General features: G+C 43.1%; 1 protein-coding gene across 1 annotated transcript in view; it reads left to right on the top strand.

Moving 5' to 3' along the window:
- Positions 1 to 17721: 17721 nt before the first annotated feature.
- LOC147697254 (pyruvate dehydrogenase E1 component subunit alpha, somatic form, mitochondrial-like) overlaps positions 17722 to 25312 on the top strand; it is a 369725-nt gene continuing 362134 nt past the window's right edge. The window contains exon 1 of the mRNA XM_086933319.1: positions 17722 to 17839. Within this exon, the coding sequence (XP_086789445.1) occupies positions 17750 to 17839 (90 nt within the window). The 5' untranslated portion in view covers positions 17722 to 17749. The remainder of the gene's footprint in view (positions 17840 to 25312) is intronic.

Here is a 25312-nt window from a genome sequence, read left to right as displayed (position 1 = left end):
TGGGCATGCGCAAACAAGTGCAAACACAAGTGCGCATGACTCTGAAGAGGGTGGGCGGTCCGACGTCATGCTGACTGACATGATTGTCAGTTCTCCCTCTGCACCTTTGAACTTAAGTAAACGGAGAGTTCACTTAAGTTCAGAGATGCAGAGGGAGCTGCCGGCGGGGGGGCTACACCCCAACACCCAAATGGACCCACCGCGCCTGCTTATGTTACCACTACATCGTGATATGTCAAGCTCAAAAGCCTCAGTCTCCCATTCTTCTAAAGCTTCGTACTGAGTTAATCTAGGTTTGGGTTCCAACTCTTTCAAGTGAACTCGTAAAATGTGTACAGCTCTCCCATTAAATGTTCCATACTCAGGAAATGCTAATACACCAACATCTTTTTTGAATTCTATCCAATTTTCTAACCATACACAAGTGTGGTAGCCTCTTTCTATCATCATGTACGATGCAGGTGTTTTCGGGGGAGGGATAATAATTCCTTCTCTAGTTTTAATGGGTTTATCCTTTTTAAAATAATTCTTGATTTTCTGCACAAATGACTTTTTTCTTTTCTCTCCGTACATTTTGGGTGGATTTCCTCTAATAAATTGATCATGGGCAAAACCTATAAATCTTCTTTCTGGACAGGTCCCTATTATAGTAGGATCGCGGCTCCACTTATAATCCCCACTGTCTATTAACACAGAAACAGCTAATTTGGCGATTAATCAATTGTTTACTTTTACTCTAATGCTTCTCCAACAAAAGCGCGTCTTTTATTCTGATGACGAATCAACATTTGGTTTACTTATTTATTTTAACCAATGCTTGCTCTGCTTTTCTGTGACGTCAGTTTTGCTCCTCCTGACTCACCCCTCCTTTACAATTTTACCTCAGCTACACGCCTGCTGTTTCAACCAATCCCAGCAGGGCTCTCAGTGACATCAGTGCAGCACCCGCGACTGACCCCTTCTTTGTAAGGTAATGAGTAGCTCCATTTCTTTCAATTTTATTTACACATTCATTAATTAACAACGTAAAAACATTTGCTTCTGTGACTGATTCACTCGATTCAAAGAAAAGTCAATTTCTTCCGCTGCAAGTAAAACTTTTCTGTTTACCCCTCACACACTACGAGTAAAACCTCTTCTGCTTACTCTTCACTCAAGCATTAAACAGCCTGTTACTCCTTCAGTATTACCCTTTCTAGGTGATATAAGACCAAAGTTTCACCAGCAAACTCCTTTGCTACCAATCACTCTCACTTTTGTACAATATTCCGGGGGAAATTCTGGACAACATTAAACAATACATACAGGTTTTGGTTAATACAAAATCAATATTCCAATACACAATTTACTACCTATCTTTAACTAAAACCTAACCATACCTCTGCTACCAAGAAAAAACTCATGCAGCGAGATTACCAGCTTGGGTTACTCTAAAACTCCATACTCACCTGGGCCCATAAACATGCATACATAAGCTGATAATCACCTCTGGAGATCAGGACTTGTATTTACCTCATGATAAAATGTTATTATACCAATTCTTACTAAACCGTACCACCTTAATTCTTCATTTCCTCTGGTCAATAGAACAGGTTGTTAGCATAATAGGTAGAAATTACATTTACTTTTATTTCTTTGAATGACCACAGACTCGAGAAAGTTTGAAAACTTTTATCTATGCAATACATTGTGTGAGTCACATACCAATACATGTCAAACACCAACTTGAATAAAAATTGATCAGAGTAAAACATAAAGACTTAATAAAATCTCATTACCTTGGTACCTGGAGAGGGTGGTAAAAGGAAAACGGTACAAGGACATACCACACAGAATTACATTTACCTAGAATGGTGTGAGGACCAACCCCTGGCCAAGGAGCTGGAAATGGGACTCCTGAGTAGTCAGGAGCCAACAGATCAGGACAGGTTCAGGACTGGAAATGTGACCTCTCCTAATTGCAACACCAATATCGCACCCCTCTCTGGCACTACTCTCCTTGATTCTTCCCCCTTCTAGAAGGACAGATTCTTCTCCTTCAGTGACTCTTCTCACTCTCCGTCTCTCCTTTCTCGATTCTTCTTTCATAGTGCTCGAACAGCACCTCTGACCTCCGTGGCATCCGCGTTTTCTGCTTCAGTGATGGGTCGGTGACAAGTCTGACAAAGTAACTGACTGAGCCTACCTTAGTTGTACTATTTTAAGTGTATGTACCACCCCTCAATGTTTCAATATTCGTGAATCCCCTACTTCTGATTGGACAATGGGGTGGGGAGTGGTCATCTCACCATACTAATGTAATGTCATTTCTTAAGCTTATTGTACTATGTTCCCTCCCTTTACTTTCACTTTCCCATGCTTTATTCACCCAGCCACATTTTATATTAATTCAACTACAATGTATTCACATTTTGACTTCTTCTCCTTCCCCTCTCTGGAGGTGGTGTTCCCAGGCGCGTCTCTTGGTTATACCGTCCTTGGCAGGGTTTCAATGTCACAGCACGGAGTTTGAAAGAGTACAGTGCTCTTGCGCATAATCAGGCAAGATGGAGATTTCAGTTACCCTCCAGGCTAAATACAAACTAATAACAAAGTCAAAGAAAAACATGTTAGAATACGAAAAAAAATAAATTCACTGTGTACCACTTATTCCTACCCTAATCCAATTAATGTATTTTAAGTATTGCATTAGCAGTTTAGTAAGACGTGCAAGGTTTAGTTTAAGCATAGCATGTGCATTAGCATGCGTGGTTCAAAGTGGCCATCTTTAATACTAATGCACAGCTGCAAAGATTTCCCACCGAAGCAAAAGACGTCATACCACGTAGATGCCTTAGACGCTGCACACTGCTGAGACCTTTAACGCCATATGCTTGCAGATTTGAGGCATTATATTGCTGTAGCATGAGTCTCTGAATCACCTTCCATCAACAGTGAAAGAAACCTATATCTTCATACTGGGACATTATGCATATTTTCTTTGAAATCAGGATTGCTCAAATCATTTTTTGTTTTTGCAGGTAGCCCACATGGTGGTGACATCACACAACTATGCGAGTGAAGCCACATTTTTCATTAAGGTAAGAAAAGTGATCACTCTGTTTTTGTGAGAGTGCATTGCAATGGATTGTGCCTTCTGAAATATATGTGCTGTGAACTCTCATCTTGAAACCTTTCAGATAATTTTGAAAACAAATGGTATGGTGCAGTTTTATGCTATACAAATGAGTGAGGTAATTTGGACCACGAACCTATGCAGAGGAGGTCTAAAACAAACACAGCAGTCTTTGGCATTAACATTTCTAGGGCCTATACTTAGATTAGGGCCTATACCTAGAGTCTATACTGAGACTGACAATAGTGACATCCCTTCACGTTTCTCAAACCCTGGATGACAACCTAAACAGCAATTATTCTTAACATCTGGCCTCACGGGCTTCCGTTCTGCATTGTTTTATCATCACTCTCTGAGCTGCCTCCTCTACTGTTGCCCTTGATTATTCCCAGTAGAGTGTTCCCCTTCCCAGGGGTATTCATGTGAGGTCCACTAGAACTTTGGTTGATTCCTGGTCTAAGGAGCAGGCCGTTCCCCTGGCTGATGTTTATAGTCCAGGGTGTCCTCAAATATTGTTTGCAACACAGTAATCAAAGGGCTGTTTCTTGGATTGGGAGTTCTCAGGTCTTTTTTGTCTTGATCAATTTCTTATTAAAAGTTACTGACTTTGCAGTATTTGGGGCTTTTTTTTGTTTTTCTTGTTGTTTGAATGCAGCTGCATGGCTTTGGAATTTCTCATGAGCAATGACTGAGATGAATATGAGAGATGCAAGGATAATGTTCTGATTACTTACTAGTGATCTTAGCCCACACTTCTGGTCAGACTCATTAAACCCTACCCACCCCTGTGTCTGTCTGGCATTCACAAGTCTTGGATAAGTAAGGAGGAATGTAGAAAACTGTAATTGCATTTATATAGCCCTTACTACCACTGACGAGGAGTTGAAGTGCTTTTTCAGCGAGTAGAGTGGGCACATCACACCTCCCCTTCCCAGCCCTGGTCACAGAGCAGCCCCGCCCACCCACAACCAAAGCCTTCTGCTTTCTCGCAGTGCGAGAATCAGAAACGTAAAATGGTAGTTATTATTATTTTATGTTTCTGCTTCTCGCACTGCGAGAAAGCAGTGGTGCGATGCTCCTCTTCCCTAGTGGAGGAGCCGCCCCTGTACACAGCATACTTATAAGGTGTACTTTCTTGAGGTAATGGCTGTGTTGAGGATGAGTATGGCTAAGAGTAATGAAGATTACCAGTAATTAATCAGTACATTAATGAGTCCTGCCTGCAGTGAGGCTTGCCAATGTTGATAGATGAGGCAACACCTACAGGCCTCCATATATATATATATATAATTAAACCGCCTAAATGATTAATGCTTTCTAGGCATGCTCTAAAAACAGTACCGTCCTTAATATTGCACTGTCCTCTTTGAGCCTGAAACAGTATTGTACGGCCTCTGCAGTTGTTCTTATTTTAGCATTATTGAACAAGGGGCGTATTAAGTCCTACGTATGGACAGCAGCTTAGGGCAGACGCATAGCAAATGTTCAAGAGTTTCCTTACAAGTTCCACAAAACCGACATGCTTGTATACCTTTAAGTGCCTGGTTCCATTTCCCTTCAAACTCTCCAATTGGTATGTAAAATTGTCTAAACCTTAAGTATTTCCATTATATGTAACTAAGTAGATTCCATCCTGAATATTCTTGAGCATGTATAGTATATGTATCTATTACTAAATCCATATGTTTATATTTTACAGCTTGTAGAAGATCTGAGTTCCACTGCTTTGTAGTTAGCGTTTACTGTATTAGATTTTTCCTCACAGCTCCGGTCAAAAAGTACCAGAAAGATTGCTTAGTGGAGGATTTTATACTGGACAAATCTGAAATATTGCTCATCAATATGCAAAAATGGGCATTGTCATGAAGAAGTTGGCACGTAATATTAAAGAGGAAGTGAATGTGCAGGTCATCAAACAAATGGAGGTGAATAATAATAAGCTGCGGGGGGAAATGTTCATAATAGTAGGGGGAATATTTGTTTCAAATGCGGTACTGCCAGTCATTTATCGTCAAACAGATCTTGTCCAGCTACCGGGCACATCTGTATGATTTACAGAATCAGAGGCCATTTTGCCAAGCTGTGCAATAAGACCAGATGAAGCAGGGGTGATAAAAATATCTCTATCAGAAGTAGATACAATCAAATTAAAGAAATAACCCCAAGAAATAAAAGTAAGTATGATGAATTTATATAGCAAATGTCTGACATGGGGGAGTTAAAGAAAGCTGGCCCATTTCAAACAGTAAAAATTGGTGAACAGTTAATATCAGTTTTTGCTGATTTGGGAACAAGGTATTCATTAATGTGAGTAAGGTTCGGCTACCAGCTATAGACATTAAGTGGATGGATTGCAACAACAGCTCAAAGTCTGCATACCCTTTTTGTCAACCTAAGAGATTTGAATAAATTAGTCCCCAGGGAATGCACATCACTTTCCACAGTCTTCTCTTGCCCATCATATCCACACAGCATGGGGGTCAAGCTGTTCTAAAATGTCAGGTCAGTCACACCACTTGAGAGTTGGCCAACTCCTTCCATCTCTCCAGCAACGGGCTCTCTTCAAGGCGCTTCCGATCAAAGATTCAACTTCTTTCTGGAAGCTCAGACTCTAGGTGATATCCACTCACTACTGGGAAACTGGCTGTCAGGCAGACACCAGCTCTGGTTGCACAGCAGAGCTTTCAGTATTCTGTGGAGCAAACCCTTCTTGGCTGAAGAGAACTTAGAACTGGAGAAACAAGTTAGCCAGTGGCTCTCACATTTATAAAGGTTAAGCAGAAAGGGAATGTGCATTCTCCATCTGCACTTTCAGAGCCAGTTTGGGTTGGTTCTTTTTTTATCTGTACGCTTCAGGGTGTTTTTTAGACACAGCTTTTGTGGAGGGTGGTGGTCCTAACAGCAGTCTCCAGCCTGGAGTACCCGGAATAGAGGCAAAAAAGTGTGTACTTTCTATACCAACTCAAATACAGCCACATTGAAAGTGATTAAGACACAGACCGAAGGATGAACTCACCAAAAGGACCTTTCTCTTCCTGATCAACAGAAATTGCACCCCACCATTCACCTCATCATCCACCAAATGGCAGTATTCAGGAATACTGATCATATACTCCTCTCAGCAAAAGGACATAAAGGTCATAATCAAATTTCGAAAGGAACATTGTCTCTCTTTCCCACTTCTGTATTGGGGTCTCCTACCACCGGTTTCAGGAATGTCAATAATACACTTCCACTGTCTGGGAAAACAACTTGTGCACAGGAACTGGCCCGAAGCTTTAAAAATGGAACCCCAAGGCCTACATTACTCTGGCTTATTTATACACACACTTTATCCACTACACAGATCAAATATATGCAAACGCATAATACACACTCAGAATGTTAGCATGCAGATCTGTGTTAGCACATAAAAATTTAACTTTTCATGAGTGGGATAGTAGGCCCCCACTCCAGTGACACAAATAAAAAGGTCTGGTCACAACTACTGATTAACAAAACATGGTATGCTGCCACCACTGCCCTACTTCCTAAACCTATAACAGGAATGGTAGTCCTCTGTCAATTAATTTATGGCATGCTTGGTTCATGCCTTCCGGTTATAAGACCGGTCCAGTACCTCACTCATATCAAGGAACAGGCCTAGGCATTTACCCAAAAACTAGATTAGCACAAGGCTATGGTGAGAATCAAAGCCAAGGATCCCAGACACTTGCAGTCAGGAACTCAGGGCAGGGGAACACAATGATACATTATACAGACAACATTCAAGTCCCAATAATTATCGAAAGACTTGATTGTGATAGTTTGAACTACTCCTTGCAATCATGTGCATCAAATGATTGGTATGAAGATTAGTTTGATAAATGGAAAATCTTCCTATGCAGGTAGATGGCATAGAATGCCGTGAGTACATATCAAGCTTTAATTTTCGAATAAATAACTACATAAAACTGAAGGAAAATCAATACATTGCAGTGCTTACATTAAGAGTAAATGATATAACTTACAAGAGAGATGATATCCAGTGTTCGAAACTCTTCATTAGCTATTTGTCAATATAGTTTTTTAAAAACAATTTTTATCGAGGTTTCTTACTTTGACGATACGATGCTGTGACAACATTCTGTATAAACTATAAAAAGAGGAGTTAAAAACAGATGGTTGTGATATCATAGCAATGAAAGAGTGAATGAGGGATATAGGCATACGCATGCTAAGCAGACCAAAAGTAATGTAATGTGTCTCTCAAATACAGTTCGAAAAATGTGAAACACTTGAAATTGAGTCAAAGTCAAAAGTCCTTTATTCGGTATTCATGATATAGAACACCATAAAAGTACATATAAAAATGTACATAAAAACAATGATTAAAAGTTTCAACATTGACGAACGGTACCAGTAGATAAAGTGCTAAAGTGCGATCTAAACAGTAGTACTGAGACAAAAGCTACAATCAAATAAATAAAGTTAAAAAGACAGGAGGCTTAGTTTTATATTATAACACATTATGTGTCTTAACCTAGATTTGGTCTATGCCTCACGCAAAACTTCAAGTATTGGGCAATATTTTTTGCAGGGTAGCGTTCTTCCAGAAATTGCAGCACGAGGTAAAAAGGGCAACACCTTCGTTAGCCCAAGGTTTTCAAAAGTGGAATTAGCCATCTCTTCCTTGCCTCTTTAGAAAATTTACAAAATAAAACTGCGTAAATCGTTGATTAGTTTGAAACTTCATCGCAGGGGCAAGGTATCAATTTAGATGACCAGTCATTAATTTTCGAAAAAGAGATCAATCGGTGAAATATATTCAACCTATAGCGAGTTAACAAGAATTTTTCATAACCACTCAATTCGAAGGTTAAGTATGGCTGCATAGTTAGAGTGGTTTGGATCATTAACATATGTTGGACCGTGGTTTTTGCTGCCTGGATGTCAATCGTAGTTGTTCCAAATGGGTCAAACACAATTTTTTAAACCCTTTTCTAGAGATCTCTGAGATTGATAAGGGAGAATGATAATACCTTATCAATCCTAGATCATTCAGGAAATTTTTCATATAAACTAGCCATCCAATCCTGTAGGCAGTTTCCAAGAAAAGACAATCTCGTAAAAGTCCCTGGCTAAAAGTGTTTTTTGTGGATGACCAAATACAGTGCCACAACAGGATTGGTTGGAGTTTGATTATGTCAGTGATGCACGACACACCAAGTTCCCGATGGCAGTTATATGTCGAGGTGCTTTGGGGTACGGCAAGGAGGAATCTCAAAAAGTTATTCTCTACCTTTTTAGAATTTCTACCTTACCGTAACCTCATACCCCGGCTCCATAGGTCGCTATGGTTAGACATTTTGCCCGATAAATGTTAATCAATTCCACAGGAGGTCTCTTTCCTAGCCTTTGGGCAAACTTGACTAATGCCAATGTTGCTCTAATGAAATGTAATTTTCTAGCCTCAATGGCCTGCCTCCATGAACATTTATCGTCTATTAATATTCCCAGATAAGGGTAAGTCTTAGTAGTCTCTAATTTAATGTTTTCAATAAAAATATCCCTAGTTTTTTTTTTATGTTTATACTGAGGTCTAGCTCAGCCATAAAGCTATAGTATCTCATCAAGGAACGTTGAAGTTCTAGTGGGGTTCGGGCTAAAATCAGGGCGTCATCGGAGTCATGAGCAGCCATTAGTCAATATTACAAAGATGTTTGTGAGATGATCGCTCAGGTGTCACGAGCAAGACCAAAAATAAAAGACTCAAGAATTAAAAGACACAATACGATCCTCTAACTGCTAAGTATTACAAAAAAACTATGGTTAGATAGCTTATAGAGAGTATCAGTTGAAGAAAAATCATGATAGAAACACTGATGTAGTAGTATTTACCAAAGATGGTGCTGTATTGGTAATTGATATATAACTTAGATACACCCATTCTAGAATTCTAGAACAAAATGCAATTATGATGCTTTGACAGATCAGGCCTCCAATAGGTATTCCCTTTCAAGAAAAATGTTTGACTGACAACAAGGATGGGCACTTTGAAATGTGTCAGATGTGTATTCATAGCAAGAGGAGTGTAATTGATATATAGAATATTCTATTAGAATAGTGACTTGAAAGTTAGTATGTGTTACGGATTTGTTGTGTTATAGAGTGAAGTGATTTTGAGTAGGATTATGTAAATGTAAATGTATAGGCATTTATATAGCGCACTACTTACCCGTAGGGTCCCAAGGCGCTTCGACCGCTGCGAAACCCTTCCTGGCTTCCCTGAGAGATGGTCCCTTAATGGGTATCTCCAGGGTGAGACTAGGCATCCCCGGCGGTCTGGTGGGGCCGTTAGTGAAGATGAGGCAAGCTAATGCCCAGAGTTGCCGAGTGTGAACGCTGATCAGAGTGGGCACCGAGGCGAGAGAATTATCGAGTCCGCTGACCCTGGTCCAGAAACCTGCCGCGCCGGGAATCGAACCCTGGTCCCGGGCCGTCCTCTGCTCTCGGGTCTGCCGCCTCTAACCAGTGAGCCACACTACTTCACTTCTTTTTTTTATATGACTAACAACGTTCAACATATAACACAACAAATACTGTGCATACAAGATACAGAACCCTTTTATTTGTATTCTCTTGTTGCCTACAGTAAACATATATACATAAAAAGGAGAGATGCGAATACTACCTATCGATTCGCATTCAGCATTCAGAAGGCAGCGAGCTGAATGCGAATCGATAGGTAGTATTCGCATCTCTCCTTTTTATGTATATATGTTTACTGTAGGCAACAAGAGAATACAAATAAAAGGGTTCTGTATCTTGTATGCACAGTATTTGTTGTGTTATATATTGAACGTTGTTAGTCCTTGTCACATATAAGTTTTTGCGTACACTGCACCATTCACTGTCTTCTTTTTCTTTGGGAGTCGGACACGTTTACGTTAAGCTAGTTGACACCGATGATGAGAACAGGGCCATCCTGGTGAGTACCAACCAGGGGCCCCATTGGTGGTGCGCCCGTGAGGTGTCATCTAGCTATTCACACATTTTTTCAAATGTCGTCCTTCTAGTGAATGTTTGTACTGTGTTGTCTAGTGATAGACTTATCAGAGATTGGCTATTTTTATTTTTTGGCAATTGTCTGGAACATGGCAACAAATCTCTAGAGTTAGAGGTGTAATTGGAATGATCTGTTGACAATCCATATGCTCACAAACTTATAAAGAATTATTGCCCTTAGGACTAGGCTTTTTGTGATTTATGATTAAAATCAGCTACCCCGCTTATCTTGCAGACAAGCTCGCCATCTCTGAGGTTTCTTGGCATGCCCTTAGCCAGGAAGCCAGAAAACCATAGTATTGCAGAATGAGAAGATTTAAAAAGACAGCGTTTTACATATTTGCACCCAGGAATTAGACTAACATACTTGTATCCACCTTATTCGTTAAAAACTGCACTAATTTTGCACTTAATGTAAGACTCACCTCTTTAAAGAACAATACCTCACAATGCAATAACTGCAGCTTCCTCTCCTATTATTTGTTAACTTAATTCTTGTATTTGACAATGTTCAGAACTCTGTTGCCTTTTGGCTATGCTCGTGCTATAAAAATTCCATATACCTACAAAATACCAGCTGTATTAAAAGACAGATTACAAAAAGTGGTTGTCACATGCTCACCAACTTATTGTGGCCAGTCTTTAATTTTGCAATGCGTCATTTGAAATAGTCGGCTACATTGCAAAATGTCAAGTCACAGGGGGTTGCAGAATGACCCACCAAATTAATATTAATTCAGCAGGTTGTTATTTGTCAACCATTGTGACTAGTTACAAATTCAGGGATGGTGGTCTTGCATTCCACCATCCCTGCATTTGCATTTCTAGTTAGGAATTATTTTTTTAAAGCAGCTCATGTTTCTTAAAAGAATCAGATTTGCTTAAAAACAAATTCCAGTTTCGGAAAACTTCAGAGGGAGCAGACAGTGGTCCCCTGGTCAATTTTATTCCCCCGCTGGCTGCCAACACCATTCATATTGAAGGTGTCCTAAAGGAACACATTCCGTTTTGCAAACACTTAGCAGTAAGTTGAAGTATCAGTAACTAATCAATGGTTGTGGTCACAAATCATTGATACATTTATTTATTTATTTATTTTTTATTTTTGTGTTTTATAGAGCGCGAACATGACCCGTGAGGGTATCAGAGCGCTTTACACGGTATACATTGTTGAGCAAACAAAAGATTAAGGTGCAGGGACAAACAGATCAAGCGTTACACGGTATACAATGTTGAGCAAAAAGATTAAGGTGCAGGGACAAACAGATCCACACGAATGGTTGCACTCATTATCATAGACAGAAACAAAAGCAAGGTTCCAAATGTATTTGTCGTGGGTAGCTTTTGATATGTGAGGCGGTAGTCTTAAATTAGTCCCACTCAATGAGGAGGTTCTGGGCAGACCTTAGGCGAAGAATTTACCCATGAGGAAGGTTTTCGTCTCAGTTTTGAAGCGTGCTAGAAGAGGGATTTTTCTAATGGAGGGTGGAAGAGAGTTCCCGATTTGTGGTGCTGCTCCGGTGAACGCCCTGTTATAAGTTCTTTTTTTTTTTGAAGGAGGCAGGTTGAAGCAGTAGGTTTTCGGCAGACCTGGAGTTTCTGCTTCCTCCGGATATCACTAATTTGTGTGCCAGATAAGCAGGGGATTTTGTATAAAGTGCCTTGTGTACAGTGCAAGCCAATTTCAACTGGATTCTGGCCTCCAGGGGGAGCCAGTTCAGCTCTTTCATGTGTGGAGAGATGTTGTCAAACTTCCTGGTACCTGTGAGAAGTCTGGCAGCCGCGTTGAGGCAGGCTTTTAGAGGTGCTAAGGAGGTCTTAGGTAATCCTGTGAGGGTAGAACAGCCGTATTCCAGTCTGGAGATGACAAGTTCTTGAACTGCAGTTTTTAAGTCTGGTGCATCGATGAAAGGTTTCAGCTTCCAGAGGTAGCTCAGGTGGAATCTGGCTGCTTTGGCCATCGAGTTAATGTGGTCTCTCATATTGAGGTTACTGTTGAGGATAATGCCCAGGGATTTGGCAGAGTCCACAATGGTCGGTGGGCAATTCAGGGCTGTGATGGCCTTAATCCACATCTGTATCTCCGGGTTGGTTTTAGATGGGGAGATTAGGAGAAATTCAGTTTTCTTTGCATTTAGTTTGAGTTGGTTATTGGCTAGCCAGTGGACAGTTAATTTCAGGGTCTCGTTCAGGGAGATGATCTCATTGAGCGAGGAGATGTTGATATACCAATCACATACCAATCACAGGAAGGAGGGGCTACCTCTTTCATGCTACTTCCAAACTAACATTCAGTATAGACTGGTAAACCCATTTTGCAAGACCAATATGTTTTTCCAACTCACAAAATGAATTTAATACATTCCAAAAAGCCACTTTGTGGTTGCAAATCCTGTGATTTGTGAAACGAATGGTTTGTGATTAAAACATGAGTGTGTATATCAGCCCGAAGGTTCTTATTTAAAAATATTTTGAGGTTGTTAGTCCACTTATTAAGGTTTTAATACACATTCAGAATAGTGTCTTAGTTAGTACTGTAAATAATGATTTAGAAATGCTAATTACAAATTGGACTCTGCAAAGGAAAATTTCAGAATGTTTGCAAGTATTAGACAACGTAAAATTGTTGCCCAAGATGGTGCACTTTGAACAATTGTTGGTGTGTGATTCACATTCTTTGAAGTCATTTGAGCTATAGCTTTTCTTCTGAAACAATCATTGTGCTGTTGGAAGCAAATCTGGTTTGACAATGATAGGTAGAAATAATAACTCAGAATAAGATACTGAAATGTGATACAAAAATAGCTAACATGCCTGGTCATCTAATTAGTGACAGACATGAATGGATGTACCTGATTCGCAAAGCCCCTACTATCTATCTATTGAGACTCAGTCTAGGGAACAGGGTGGCAGAATCAGCGGGGTCAGGAGATCATGTTGCAGTCTGAAGAGACATGAGGGGTGTAGGGTAAGTGGGCAGCCACCAGCCGGCGACTGAAAGACAACTATTTGTATTCTTTCACTAACTTAATTAGGTGAGGGTGAGTCCCATGAAATTTTGCTTGTGGCTTCAAATGCTTGGTGCCCACCAAGATTGACTGCTCTGCGGACAGTTGCAGGTGGGGAGTTTGACAGGACGGGAACACCCGTCAAATGATAATGCATCTGCCATAAGGTGAGCTCAAGTAGAACAGACACCTCCCACAGAGCAGAAGGACAAAACATACTTGTTGTTGATTTTCAGAATAAAAACAGACCATGAAAGCATGGCCCGAGGATCTGACTTTTTGTGTTTCATGCAGGAAGTATCAGAAACATTACCACAGGGATTTCTGGCTCGTGGCTGCCAAATGTTCAGATCAGAGTTGCATTTTGATCTTTTGATGTCTGCTCTTCCTAACATTATGAAACTGAATTTACAAATCATTGCATTGTTCATCTATTAATCGGGAACATGAGCTAGGTTTCAAACATCATGAGACAGGTTGGTTTTACTGTATTTATGTATTGTTTCAGTAGTAATGCTGCTCAGTATGCAATGATACTGCAGTGCTGTGAAGCTCATTTAGCCTGGAAGAACTGGTCTCTGGGGTGGTACTTCAACCCTCTCATTTGAATACAGGAGCGCAGACAGAAGGGGGTCACCTCTATTGCTCCTAATGCACTGCATTTCCATGCAGCACACAGTGCTAAATCATTTGTAAATGTAAATGTACAGGAATTTACATAGCGCAAATCACCAACCGGTCTCTAAGCGCTTGCTTAGGGAACCCGTCCTGGTATTCCCCTGTGAGATAACCCCGGCAGGGTATCCGCAAGGTGAAAGCCAGGCATCCCGCCGCGAGGGGCCGTTGTGGAGATTAAGCAAGCTATTGCCCAGAGTCGCAGAGTGTGAACCCGTGAGTCGAGTAGGCACCGGAGCGAGAATTGTCGAGTCCATGGACATTTTAGGACTCAAGACCCCGCCGAGCCGGTAATTGAACCCTGGTCCCGGGCTGACCTCTGCTTCCAGGTCTGCCTCCTCTAACCAGTGAGCCACACTTCTCTCACATTTGCATACAACCTCATTCTGAGCCAGGGTTCCATACGTAGCAGAGTAACTATCTTGCTGCAATGTTTTGAAGGTCGATCTCTGAGCCAAGCTTTGAATCCCTTGATGTCTGTGCCAGCATCCTGCTTAGGCCATTAGGAGGGACAGAATGCTGGCCCAAAGGAAGCCACTTTCACATGCACTACAGTGCAAGGGCCTTATCCTTCCACCTTTTGCCACCTGCAGCAGGGTACAGGGCACACTTCCTTTGTAGGTCAGAGTGAACACTGCCAGAGGCACTCAAAGGCAAGCAGTTCAATGGCTCTAGAGCCCTGGTTTCTGGTCAGTGACTCCTTTTGGCGTGGGCACACTAGTCAGGGGTTTCAATGTGCCAAGGCTATTTGGTTGGCTGCTAGGCTAGGCCATGTTGTCAGTGGCTTGCCTGGGCTATCTGTTTGGCAGCTACCCAGGGCTATCTTATTGGCAGCTGGCAGACCAGATGGCCAGGGGGCATCAGATATGGCTATCTTCAAATTGTTCCTTCTCTGGGGGTGTAAGCTCCTATTATAGTAGGGCTTAATAGCTGTGAAGAAAATGCTTCCCGTGTAGGCCCTTAGTGCTTAACCCATCTCCGTTAATCAAGCCTGGATTCCCAGAAGGTGGATAGCGGCCCTGGGCATCCAGGGCTGACCATCTAAGCTGGTAGTCCTTGTTAGGGACAGTGTACAACCTCATCAAACAAGCACCAGTAATAGGTCAGTAAAACTAGGCAGATACCTAGAGCCGGACCGCACACCCTGGAGACAGGACAGATGTTTGCCTGAGCCACTTTTTCTACCAAAGGCATGGCCCCATAGAACGTGAAAATAGTCTTGTGCTGCTTCAGGGTGTGCAACTCAGGCAAGACCCCAATATGTGAACTGTAAAGCTCACACATGTGTGTGATGCCTGGTCCCTCTGAATAGGGTGTCACCAGACTAAGGAGAAGAACCATGCTCCTCTGGGGCATGAAGATCAAACAAGACCTTAGTGGGAGCTCCGTGGCTCTCATGAATGCCTAGGGCATGGCCCCTGGGTCAGGGCACCAGGCACTGCCCAAAGCCTTCTTCCCTAATAAATAGCAGATTCTCACCAGCTCCAAGGTTTGCAAATTTAAAAAGCATCGGCCTCTTAAAGGTTGTAAGCTTTGAAATGACTTTTTGCCCAAAGTATCACTAATTACATTTCCCACATTTAACCATGCATTCTCATGGCAGATCGGGCTAATGGCCAGTAATGACATATCAGCTCTGAGTCTCGCCAATGAAACGTGCTCTTTTTGTATACAAAACATCGTCCATCAACCAGGCATAATATATTTCTTAGAATCCTATATGAAAACAGAGGAACACTTGCCCAAACGCTAGATATGGTCTTAGCTATCTCCAAAGAAAGAAGTGAGGAGTTCTCAGCCTTCTTTATTGATAAGATAAAGATAGAATTCGCCTAACCTCCTCCTTCAAATAGTATATTACAAACCCCCCACATAAATAGTTGGGATATAATGGTCCTCCTTCAAAAGCATCAAGCTACTACAATTGCACAAATCAGTTGACTCAAAGTAAACAAAACTCCAATTTTACTGACTCTATTCCTGCCACAGTTTTCAAGGAAGTTAGCCCCCATGTCAAACCTTACTAGTAAACCTTGATTAATATCTCTTTATCGTAAAGAATAATCCTATATTTTTTTTAATTGGTTAGGACTCGTAGTAATTAAACAAATGGGCAGACTCCTCTGACCTGAATACAATTTTTTTAATCTTCATTTCCTGGCATAAATATTATAGAGTGCCCTGCAGACCGAGGTTGAACACTTAATTGAGGAAAACCAGCATCTCTAGATCATCTCAAATCAGGATTCATGCCAGAATGCAGCAGCGAGACAGAAATTTTAGAAATAGTTGATAATCCCTGTTGCATCCTTGATAAGGGTGACTCTTGCATCCTCATACTACTTGACATAGCAAAGTATGACTCTCCTAAAATCCCAACACATAGAAAGAGGATACATGGAATAGTCCTCAGTTGATTTGCATCCTTTGTGGATTTAACCCTTTTATCCCAGGTCCATATTTGAAGCTAGTTCAATCCCCCTCATTTAGTTGAGACTAAAGCTATGGCAATTTCCTATTCTTAGGTATGGTATTCCTAGACAGCAGTGTGTAGAGTTTAATCAAAAAGAGACTAGCTAAAGTTGAGGGAGGATTAACAAGATTTAGTATTTAAATCTAAGTGACTCAGTTTTGTTTCGTCAAGGGGTAGTGACACCTGGTAGGTGTGCTCATGAAGCCCTCACCCACCAACCTAGTTGGTGGCATTCTTCATCATCGGGCCCACCCAGTGACACCTAGCGTGTCCCGGGTGTGCTTCGACGCCTGATTACAGCGGAGCAGGTATATTGCTGAGTGTGCGGTGAAGGGTGGTTTGAATGTGAATTTAAAACGGCTTGGCGGAGGTCCCAGTACCCGAAGGTGAATTAAACTGTAATACCTGGGCCACCGCCAGCGGTTAAAAATAAGGCTGTGGGATGTTAGAGGCGAGTTACGACCTCCCACATCCTTTGATGGGCCAACATGTTTCAGCCAGTGCCTTATGAATATGCTGGCTTTCTTCAGGACAGATTAAAAGGTGTGTGCAATTAAAACTAGTGGGTGTGTGATTCAGACTATGTGTCTACACGCCCTAAAGTGTTTATCTATGTGTGAGAGGGGGATTCCCTTCTCAAAAACGCGCTAGTTATAAGGAGTTTTTGCTTCAAGGTTTTGAAGTGGCAAGGGGTTGGCCAGCATTTCTGGCCAGAGCCTGCTTTGGACCTGTAGTGCCTCCTTCGCAGAACCAGTGACAGCAACCAGCTCCCTTCATAGCAACCCTTCTTACAGGTGCCAGACTAGTCACAAAAACAGGAAAATTTGACCAAATATTCTATGCTGGCCTTCATAAAATGGTGTGAACCTAGTTTGTGGCACTTCATTCATTAAGGCAGCTCCGTCCTATGACGTTTAATAAAAAGAGTATATTATATAGTATAATATGTATATAACATTACTTTTTAGTATATTTTATTATATATTATTTATTTTTACTGTGTATTGTAATCTGTGTATAGGAAACTGTCCTTAGTCACCATTTGATCGTATCTATTATATAAAACTGTTGCTAAATAAAGGAACACTATCTTTTACTGAGCCCAAACAATAGACAGGCATGTAAAGTAACTAAGACAAAGACTTACTATGCCTGCTGAGAAAAATCACTGGATGGTGCCATTTCTGACATATTGAGTAGTGGGCTACCAAATGATAGGTGTCTGCCACATTACTTCGAAATCACAGTATGAAGATTACACAAGTCATGTGTTACTACAAGTAATATGTTTCAGCAATTTTTTTGACAGGAGTTTCACAACGTGATTGGTTAAATGTTTTCTTGCAGAAAGCTGACCTTCATTGTTTGGAAGAAGAGCCTCCAGTGCATGTCACAATGACTAGGGATGAGGGCCTACTGTACTACAAAAGGATGAAGACCATCCGTGAAATGAATCTGAAGTCAGAAGAGTTGTACACACAAAATTTTATTCGTGGACCCTGCCATCTGTCTAACGGTCAGGTATTTATAAGTTCAAGAATGCATTACTTAAAGTTCACACTGCATTCAGAAGTGGTGGTGGAAATGTTGGTAAGGGTAATGCTGGTGGTGTTAATTATGGCAAAAGCGTTGGTAGTGATGGGCTTCCTATAATGATGGTTGTGTTCATGGTACTAGAAATTGTTGTGGAATCAATAATGGTGGAGGTAATGGGGTGGTAGTAATGGAGTTGTGGTGGCAGTGGTAAAAGTGGTGTTAGTGGTAATAAATGTGATTATGGCTACGGTGTTGATGGCAATGGTGGGGATAGTAATGGTGGAGGTGATGGTGAAATGTAGACTAGTGTTGTGAAAGTGGTGGTGATAGTAATGAAGGTAGTAATGATGGTGTTTATGGCAATGGAGGTGGAAGAGACAATTATGGATATGGTGAAGTTAATGGTTGTGAAGACAATGGTGTTAATGATGGTTATGGTAATTTTGTTGCTAGCATTGGTGGTGTTAGTACTTGGGGTAGAGATAAAGGTGGTGGTACTGGTGGTGATAAAAATGGTATACGTGGTTGTAATGGCAGTGGGGGCAATGGTAGTAACTGTTGGTGGCAGTGAGGATGGTGGTGAACAAGTAATGCTGTTCTTCGTTTTGCTGTTAATTGTGGTGATAATAGCAGTTGCAGCAATGTTGGTGGTGATGCAGTGGTGCTGGTAATGGCTGGGGCGGTAATGACAGTGTCCGATGTAGTTCTGGTGTTGGTGTTAATGGGGTGAAATGGTATTGGGGTTATAGTGTTGCGGTTGTGATAATGAAGATGTAAATGGTGGTGGCTGGTAATAGTATTGGTGGTAATGGTGGTTGTAGTTGTGGCAATAGCAATGGCGGCAATGGTGGTGGTAGCAAGGGTGGTCACGGTGGTAGTGGTTGTCAGATCTGATAAGAGTCTGTTGGGTTCATCAGGAGCAGTACAGTCAAGAAGCCCAACTTCAAGCAGCCTTGACTCAAGCGTAATTGCACTGAGTGTCAAAGTGGCTAGATGGGGAGAAGGGATTTAGGGGGATACTGCGGAGAGGGATCCCTGGAAAGAGACGTTATTCTTGATTAACCTTCCGTATTGCTTTGTAAACTTTAAAATTTTATTTAGCATGAATTAGACAACGACAACATACCTATAAATGAAAAGCAGTTTATGTATAGAACAGTCGTTATGTACGTCTTTTCAGACTTCTCTGGCAATTTCTGTTCCTATAATTCTCAAGGATACAATGTTATGGCAAATGCATAAACTACCATGTTCTAGACAAAGCACACATTCATAGAAAGAGCCACTAGGCTTTTAAACACTCTGTTCCATAAAGAAGTGTGTTAAAACACTGTTAAACATCACAGTGCTACTTTCAACAACCTTTCTGCAATATACAACACATACCATATGGTAATGAGGCAGATTAATAGTCAAATGCCCAAGAAAGCGCTTCAGCGGTATATATCAAAGTACAAGTATAAATGTCTGGGAAGCGCGATGCACTGAGTCCAAATATGCAGATCTGTAAATGCCCAAAGAGCGCTTTTGCGCGATGTGTCAGAATGCCAAAGTCATTAATATGCAAGCATCCAAAGAGCGCTTCAGCGCAATGTACCAAAGTGCTAAATCACCAAATCTGTAAATGCCCTAAAGCGCTTCTGTGCATTGTGCCAGAATGCCAAAATCACCAAACATGTAAATGCCTGAAGAGGGCATCAGCACAATATGAAACTGTCTTTAAATATGCAAAATGACACGACCAGCACGTATTTCCTTACACGATGCTGTCATTTAAAAAAGGAACAATTCTACCTGATTGTAACTGGAGAGGCTGGGAGAAGATCTACAACCTGTGGAACGACATCAGAAGTCTCCCTACTGCAACCAGAATCTTCTTTTCTGAAACTGGAGAACAGGAACAGCTGCAACTAACACTCAGTTCTCAATAACCAGGACTGAGAACAGGGTGTGGTCACTATTTAAAGGCTTCAGGAAGAAGTTTCCAGATTCCAGCTCTCAGGTAACCTACTGGAGCTGAGGAGGGACAAAAGGCCTTGATAGCAGCATAGTCTGCAACAAGCATTGGTACAGACAAATGGCAAAGTCACAACAAGCATTAGCAAATGACAAAGTCACAGCGGAACTAAAGTGGAGGAATCATGACAGTGGTAATGGTCGATTAGCTATGGCAGAGTGCTTGAAATGGTGGTGTTAATGAGAGCAATTCTGGTGGGAATGTGGTGGTTGTGGTAGTAATATTGGTGCTGGTGGTAATGGTGGTTCCTTGCAGTGATATTGGCGGAGAGGTGGCAATTGTGTTGTTGGCAATAGCAGCAGTTGCAATGAGAGTGGTAGCAAATGTGGTGGTGGTATTGTTCTGTTAATAATGGCAGTGTGCTGATAATGGTGGTGGTGATGGTAGCGTTGGTGGTGATATTGGTGGTGGAGGTATTGATTGTGGTGGTAGTTATGGTGGTAATGGTGGCAGCATGTGTTGTGGTAAATGTAGTAGTGGTGGTAATACTGTACTAATGATAGTGCACAGGTAATGATGGTGGTAGCAGTGCTGATGGTGGTGGTAACTCTGGTGCTAGTAGTACTTGTGGTTGTGATGAGAGTGGAGGTGGTAATGGTAGTGGTTGTATTGATTGTGGCAATAGTATGGTAATGGTGATGGTAATGGGGTGATGGCAATACCATTGTTTATTCTGGTTACAGTAAAGATGGCGGTGCGAATAGTATTCCCTCCCTTACCCCGCCAAGCTGTATCACCAACATGGGCCATTCATAGCCTGCACCTCCTGACAGTCGACTGAACGATGTAGTGTATTTGCTACCATGCAGTTGGCCTCCTAGCAACCAGGTCTTCCCGAGCTAGCATCACCGTGCTACTTTCTCGCAGGTGAAAATTCCCCACAAATAGCCATTCTTACATGTAATGTAATGTAATGTAATGATGTCTTGTAAAGCGCATGAATCACCCCACATGGGGTATCTCTGCGCTGTAGACCGCCATGGAACCCGTCCTGGCTTTCCCTGTGAGATGGTCCCTACTGGGTATCTCCGAGGTGAAACCAGGCATCCCCGGCATATGTGGGGGCCGGTGTGGAGATGAGGCAAGCTAATGCCCAGAGTTGCAGAGTGTGATCCCTGGTTAGAGTAGGCATCGAGGCGAGAATTATCGAGTCCGCTGACCCTGGTTCACGACTCTGCCGCCTCGGGAATTGAACCCTGGTCCCGGGCCGTCCTCAGCTTCCGGGTCTGCCGCCTCTAACCAGTGAGCCACACCACTCCACTACATGGCCCGTAGGACTAAATTTCAGTTGTAAAGTAGGGTGAAGGGTGAATTATTATTCTCTCACAAGTTTGGGTAGCCAGAGGGGGGAACCAATCCAGTGGCAGTATACCCACAACGGGCATTTTCCAATTTACAATGGGCACTGCTTGCACACAGGCTCAACACCAAATATCGGCACATGTTAGGGACCAAAATTATCCAAAACACTGAGCTGCAATTATCAGCTTTCCACTCTCTAGGTGTGGCCCCTTAAACTATTGTCCTGGAACATACAAGGCCTAAACAATCTGCTCAAAGTGCGGCAAGTGATAGTCTACATGAATAGACATAGAGTTGACATAGCCTTTTTACAAAAATCACACCTATGAAACAACGATACTAGGAAGTCCTGCAGTCCTGCAATCCTTGGACCCCCAGTCTTACTCCAGCATGTAGCAGCAGAGAGGCGCAGTAAGCCCCAGCAGTGCCACAAGAGCCACGAGAGCTACGGAGCTACCGGAGCTGCGTCCACAGCTGCCACAGCGTTTGTGCAGCGTTTGTGCAGCGTCTTGATCCCCGGAGCTACTGGAAAGTCGCCGGGTCCCTCAATAACCCAATAACCCAGAGCAAGGCGCCCGGAAGGGGATCCGGCGGCCCTTGGGGGCTTCCCTCGATTGCCCAGCGATTTCCCAGCTGACTTGGCGGACCTGCAGTAACCTGCAGCGAGGCTCACTCTACCCCCACCCGCTGAGTCCGCGAACCCCCCGAGCCTGAGCCTGAGCCGGCAGCGGTCTGCTGACCCTCCACCGGTCCACGTGTGAGAGGTGGAGTGAGCAGGCGAACGAGCAAGAAGCAGAGAGGCGAAGTGGCGGGTGCAGGCGGCAGACGGCGTAATTTTCCTTCAGAGAGCCTGCAGCAGTAATCCAGTCCTGTCCTGTCCGTCGAGGTAGGAACCGATCATCCGAGCTCTCCCTGCCCCGCTCTGCTCGTCAGCTCCGCAGCTCGATAGAGGCAGAGGTGAGGAGAGGAGAGGTGAGGCAGCGCCCGACGTGTGGGAGAGGGGCAGAGGACGCAAGTCAGAGTCAAGATGCGAGTGTGGCCGCCGAAAGAGGCGGCTGCAGAGTAAGAGCCCGGGGGGCTGTCCGGAGGGCTGTCTGACCAGGTCCGGCTTGCCCGTGGTCCCCCCTGTGTGCTCCGCTCGGCGCCATTCCCACCGCGAGCCTCCTGACACTACCTGACACTACCTACCACTCTCTAACAACCAGTGGTCAACCCCCAAGAATCCCAAGAATCCTAGTAAACCATAGCAGGGAAGGAAGGAGTGCTTAGAAGCGCCTAATAGCCCCAGCACCAAATAAAGAAAACAAAAACCAACAAAGTGACAAAGGGCAAAGGATAGAGGACAGAGCCGCCACTCAACTTCAACTTCACTACTTCTCTGCGGTCCAAATTATAATGCGGTCGGAAAGGTTGAAAAAAGAGATCGGAAAAAACGCAAGAAGTTGAAAAAGGAATCTACAGATTCATTAGAGGAATTGGAGACAGCACAACTCCACCCCCCGGCGTCACCTTCATCATCAATCCACCTGCAGGATCCCGAACACAGACCCGACCCTATAGACTGTATTATGACTAAAACGCCACAACCGCCCTCAACTCCACAGTATAACACGCCGGACGAAACTACCAACGACGCAAAAAAGAGGACCCTTAAAGACTTCTTTAAGAAACAAGGAGACAAAGTTCAAGTCCTAACCAACCCCGTCGGAACATTGTTACAACCTATACAGCTGCCTCAAATCTCCACTGATTTCAAACCAGCTCAGATCAGAGTACAGGCAGTGGTTCATGATCATATGCAAAACCAGGCTATCATCACATCCCCAGATGGTCTTTCAACAAGGGAAGTACCACCCATACCCGGGATTAACACGCCAAGGCTAGACACCGGGCCAGGAAATACACCCCTGCCATTACAACAAGCGCTACAACCTACCAAGGATCAGCGCTCACCACCAATATCCATCTCAAGCGACGATTCCTCACCTTTTCCGAGCTCACCCATCCAGCAGGGAACAAACCCATATAGCAGGGGCTCTCCCGTAAACAAAATAGAATCCACTACCAAAGCAGCTCAATGGACCAGAATCCTTTCAGGTAATATCAAGTCGTTAACACCTACAACACCACCTATCCTTGTCCATCATGAATCACCTGGAATAAAGACAGATGAGCCAAACGACCACTCCCTTTTGGATCTATCCTTCTTTGAGACAGATCACTACAAAACAAGCACTGCAAAAGAAGCCCAAGACCCAGCAGCCGTTGAATCCACCATCATCTGGTCCCAGCTTCTACAAACATTACAATCCACAGTGACTGCATTAAACTACCATTCAGATAAACTTGACATTCAAGTTGAACTTTTAAACACACTAGCAGCATACACAGCCGGGATAGACAATAAATTAGAAGGCTTGAATACCCTAATAACCAAAGCACAATCCAAAGCCAATTTGACCCAAGCAATATGCTGCTGTTCACCAATAATCGATAGTCTGTCTACACTTCCGCAGTTTCTTTCATTGGTTCTGACAGAAATAAAGAAATTTCCACCGGGTTCACAAGTACAACCATATCTGTCAGGTTTACACCCAACAAAGGTAACTACCCAGGAAGCCAACGACGAAAGCACAAATTATAACAAGCACGGTAAAAATCCGAAGGCAACCTCAGCAAAAATCGACATTCGACCGTCAGACGATCCTGCAGTACTTCCGTTCCCAGACAATCAAGATAAACGAGTGGCAGCCAAGGAGTACGACATCTTTTTACCGACCAAACTAAAAAACAAAAATAATATCACGCAGAGTTTAGACAAACCACTTACATCCGAGTTACTGCAAACCGTGGACGATAGAGAGCCCTGTCCGGGCACGGGATTAATGAATAAACTAAGTATTAGCGGAAAATCCGTTCCGCTCGCGGATTTTGCGAATTTTCGGTAAATTCGCGATCCGCGAATTTACCGAGAATTGGCAAATCCGCAAGCGGCGGATTATTCCAGGGGCAAAAGTTGAACCTGTTGTAACTATTTTAGGATGGCGCCGGCAAGCTGCCAGCGCCATCCTAAAATAGTTACTAAGTTAGCTTCAACAGGAAGCTCTAATAGATAAAATCGAGCAGGTGCTCGATTTTATCTATTAGAGCTTCCTGTTGAAGCTAATTTAGTAAGTATTTTAGGATGGCGCTGGCAGCTTGCCGGCGCCATCCTAAAATAGTTACAACATGCCCTTCCTGTAGCGTCGTCAAGGCAGGTGTGCCTTCTTCACAAATCAACCGTGGAAAATCAGCTGTGATGCTGGATAGAGGCTTTTGCATCCTTGACTTTCACGAGCACAATACCCGTGCTGTTCTTGTGACCAGGGGTTTCTTTCTCTTCATCTGCTGAACTGATCTTTTTCTGACCTTTTATACACACAAGAAGCATGTTGACCGCGCATGGTAGCCCTGCCCATTTGGCCCCGCCCACACACTCGCGGTTTGCACCGTCTGCCCGCCATTCACCCACTATGATGGACAGCTCACTCAAGGGACCCCTGCACCCGTCGGGGCGATTGCATAGTAACACACACATGGTCGCTCGAACTAGTTGATGCTCAAATTCAGTGACTCATTCATTAGCCCAAAAACAATCGTGAGCGTCGTTGAGGGACAGGTGTGCCTTCTTACCCAACTCTACCGTGGAAAATAAGCTGTGATGCTGGATAGAGGCCTCACAAGAGGCATGTGCACTCGCATGGAAGCCCCGCCCCGCCCCAAATCCGCGGATCCGCAAATCCGCAAAATCCGCGGATCGTGGATCCGCAAAATCCGCCCATGCCTAGAATAAACCCCCCGAAAAACAACACCTGAGCAAAAGAGAAAGGAAGAGATTACGGAAAAAAGCAACAAACATAGCTCAGCACAGCCAAATACGATAAGCAACTCAGCACTCACCGAAAAGGGTAAGACACAATCTAGTTCAACCAGCACCGCAAGCTCAGACAGTATCTCCGCATCGCCACAAAAATCTCCAACACAACCATCTATAGCATTTACCGACAAGGCGATAAGAGCCCCGTCACCAGCAAAAAATGCTATGATCAAACCGGGCTCAGGAAAGAAGATCCAGCCAAACCTTCACAGCCTTTGACCTT

Source organism: Lissotriton vulgaris, chromosome 8 (genome assembly GCF_964263255.1).
Source record: "Lissotriton vulgaris chromosome 8, aLisVul1.2, whole genome shotgun sequence".
NCBI lineage: Eukaryota > Metazoa > Chordata > Amphibia > Caudata > Salamandridae > Lissotriton > Lissotriton vulgaris.
Note: the sequence above shows the minus strand (reverse complement) of the source record. Positions and strands in the feature narration are given on the sequence as shown.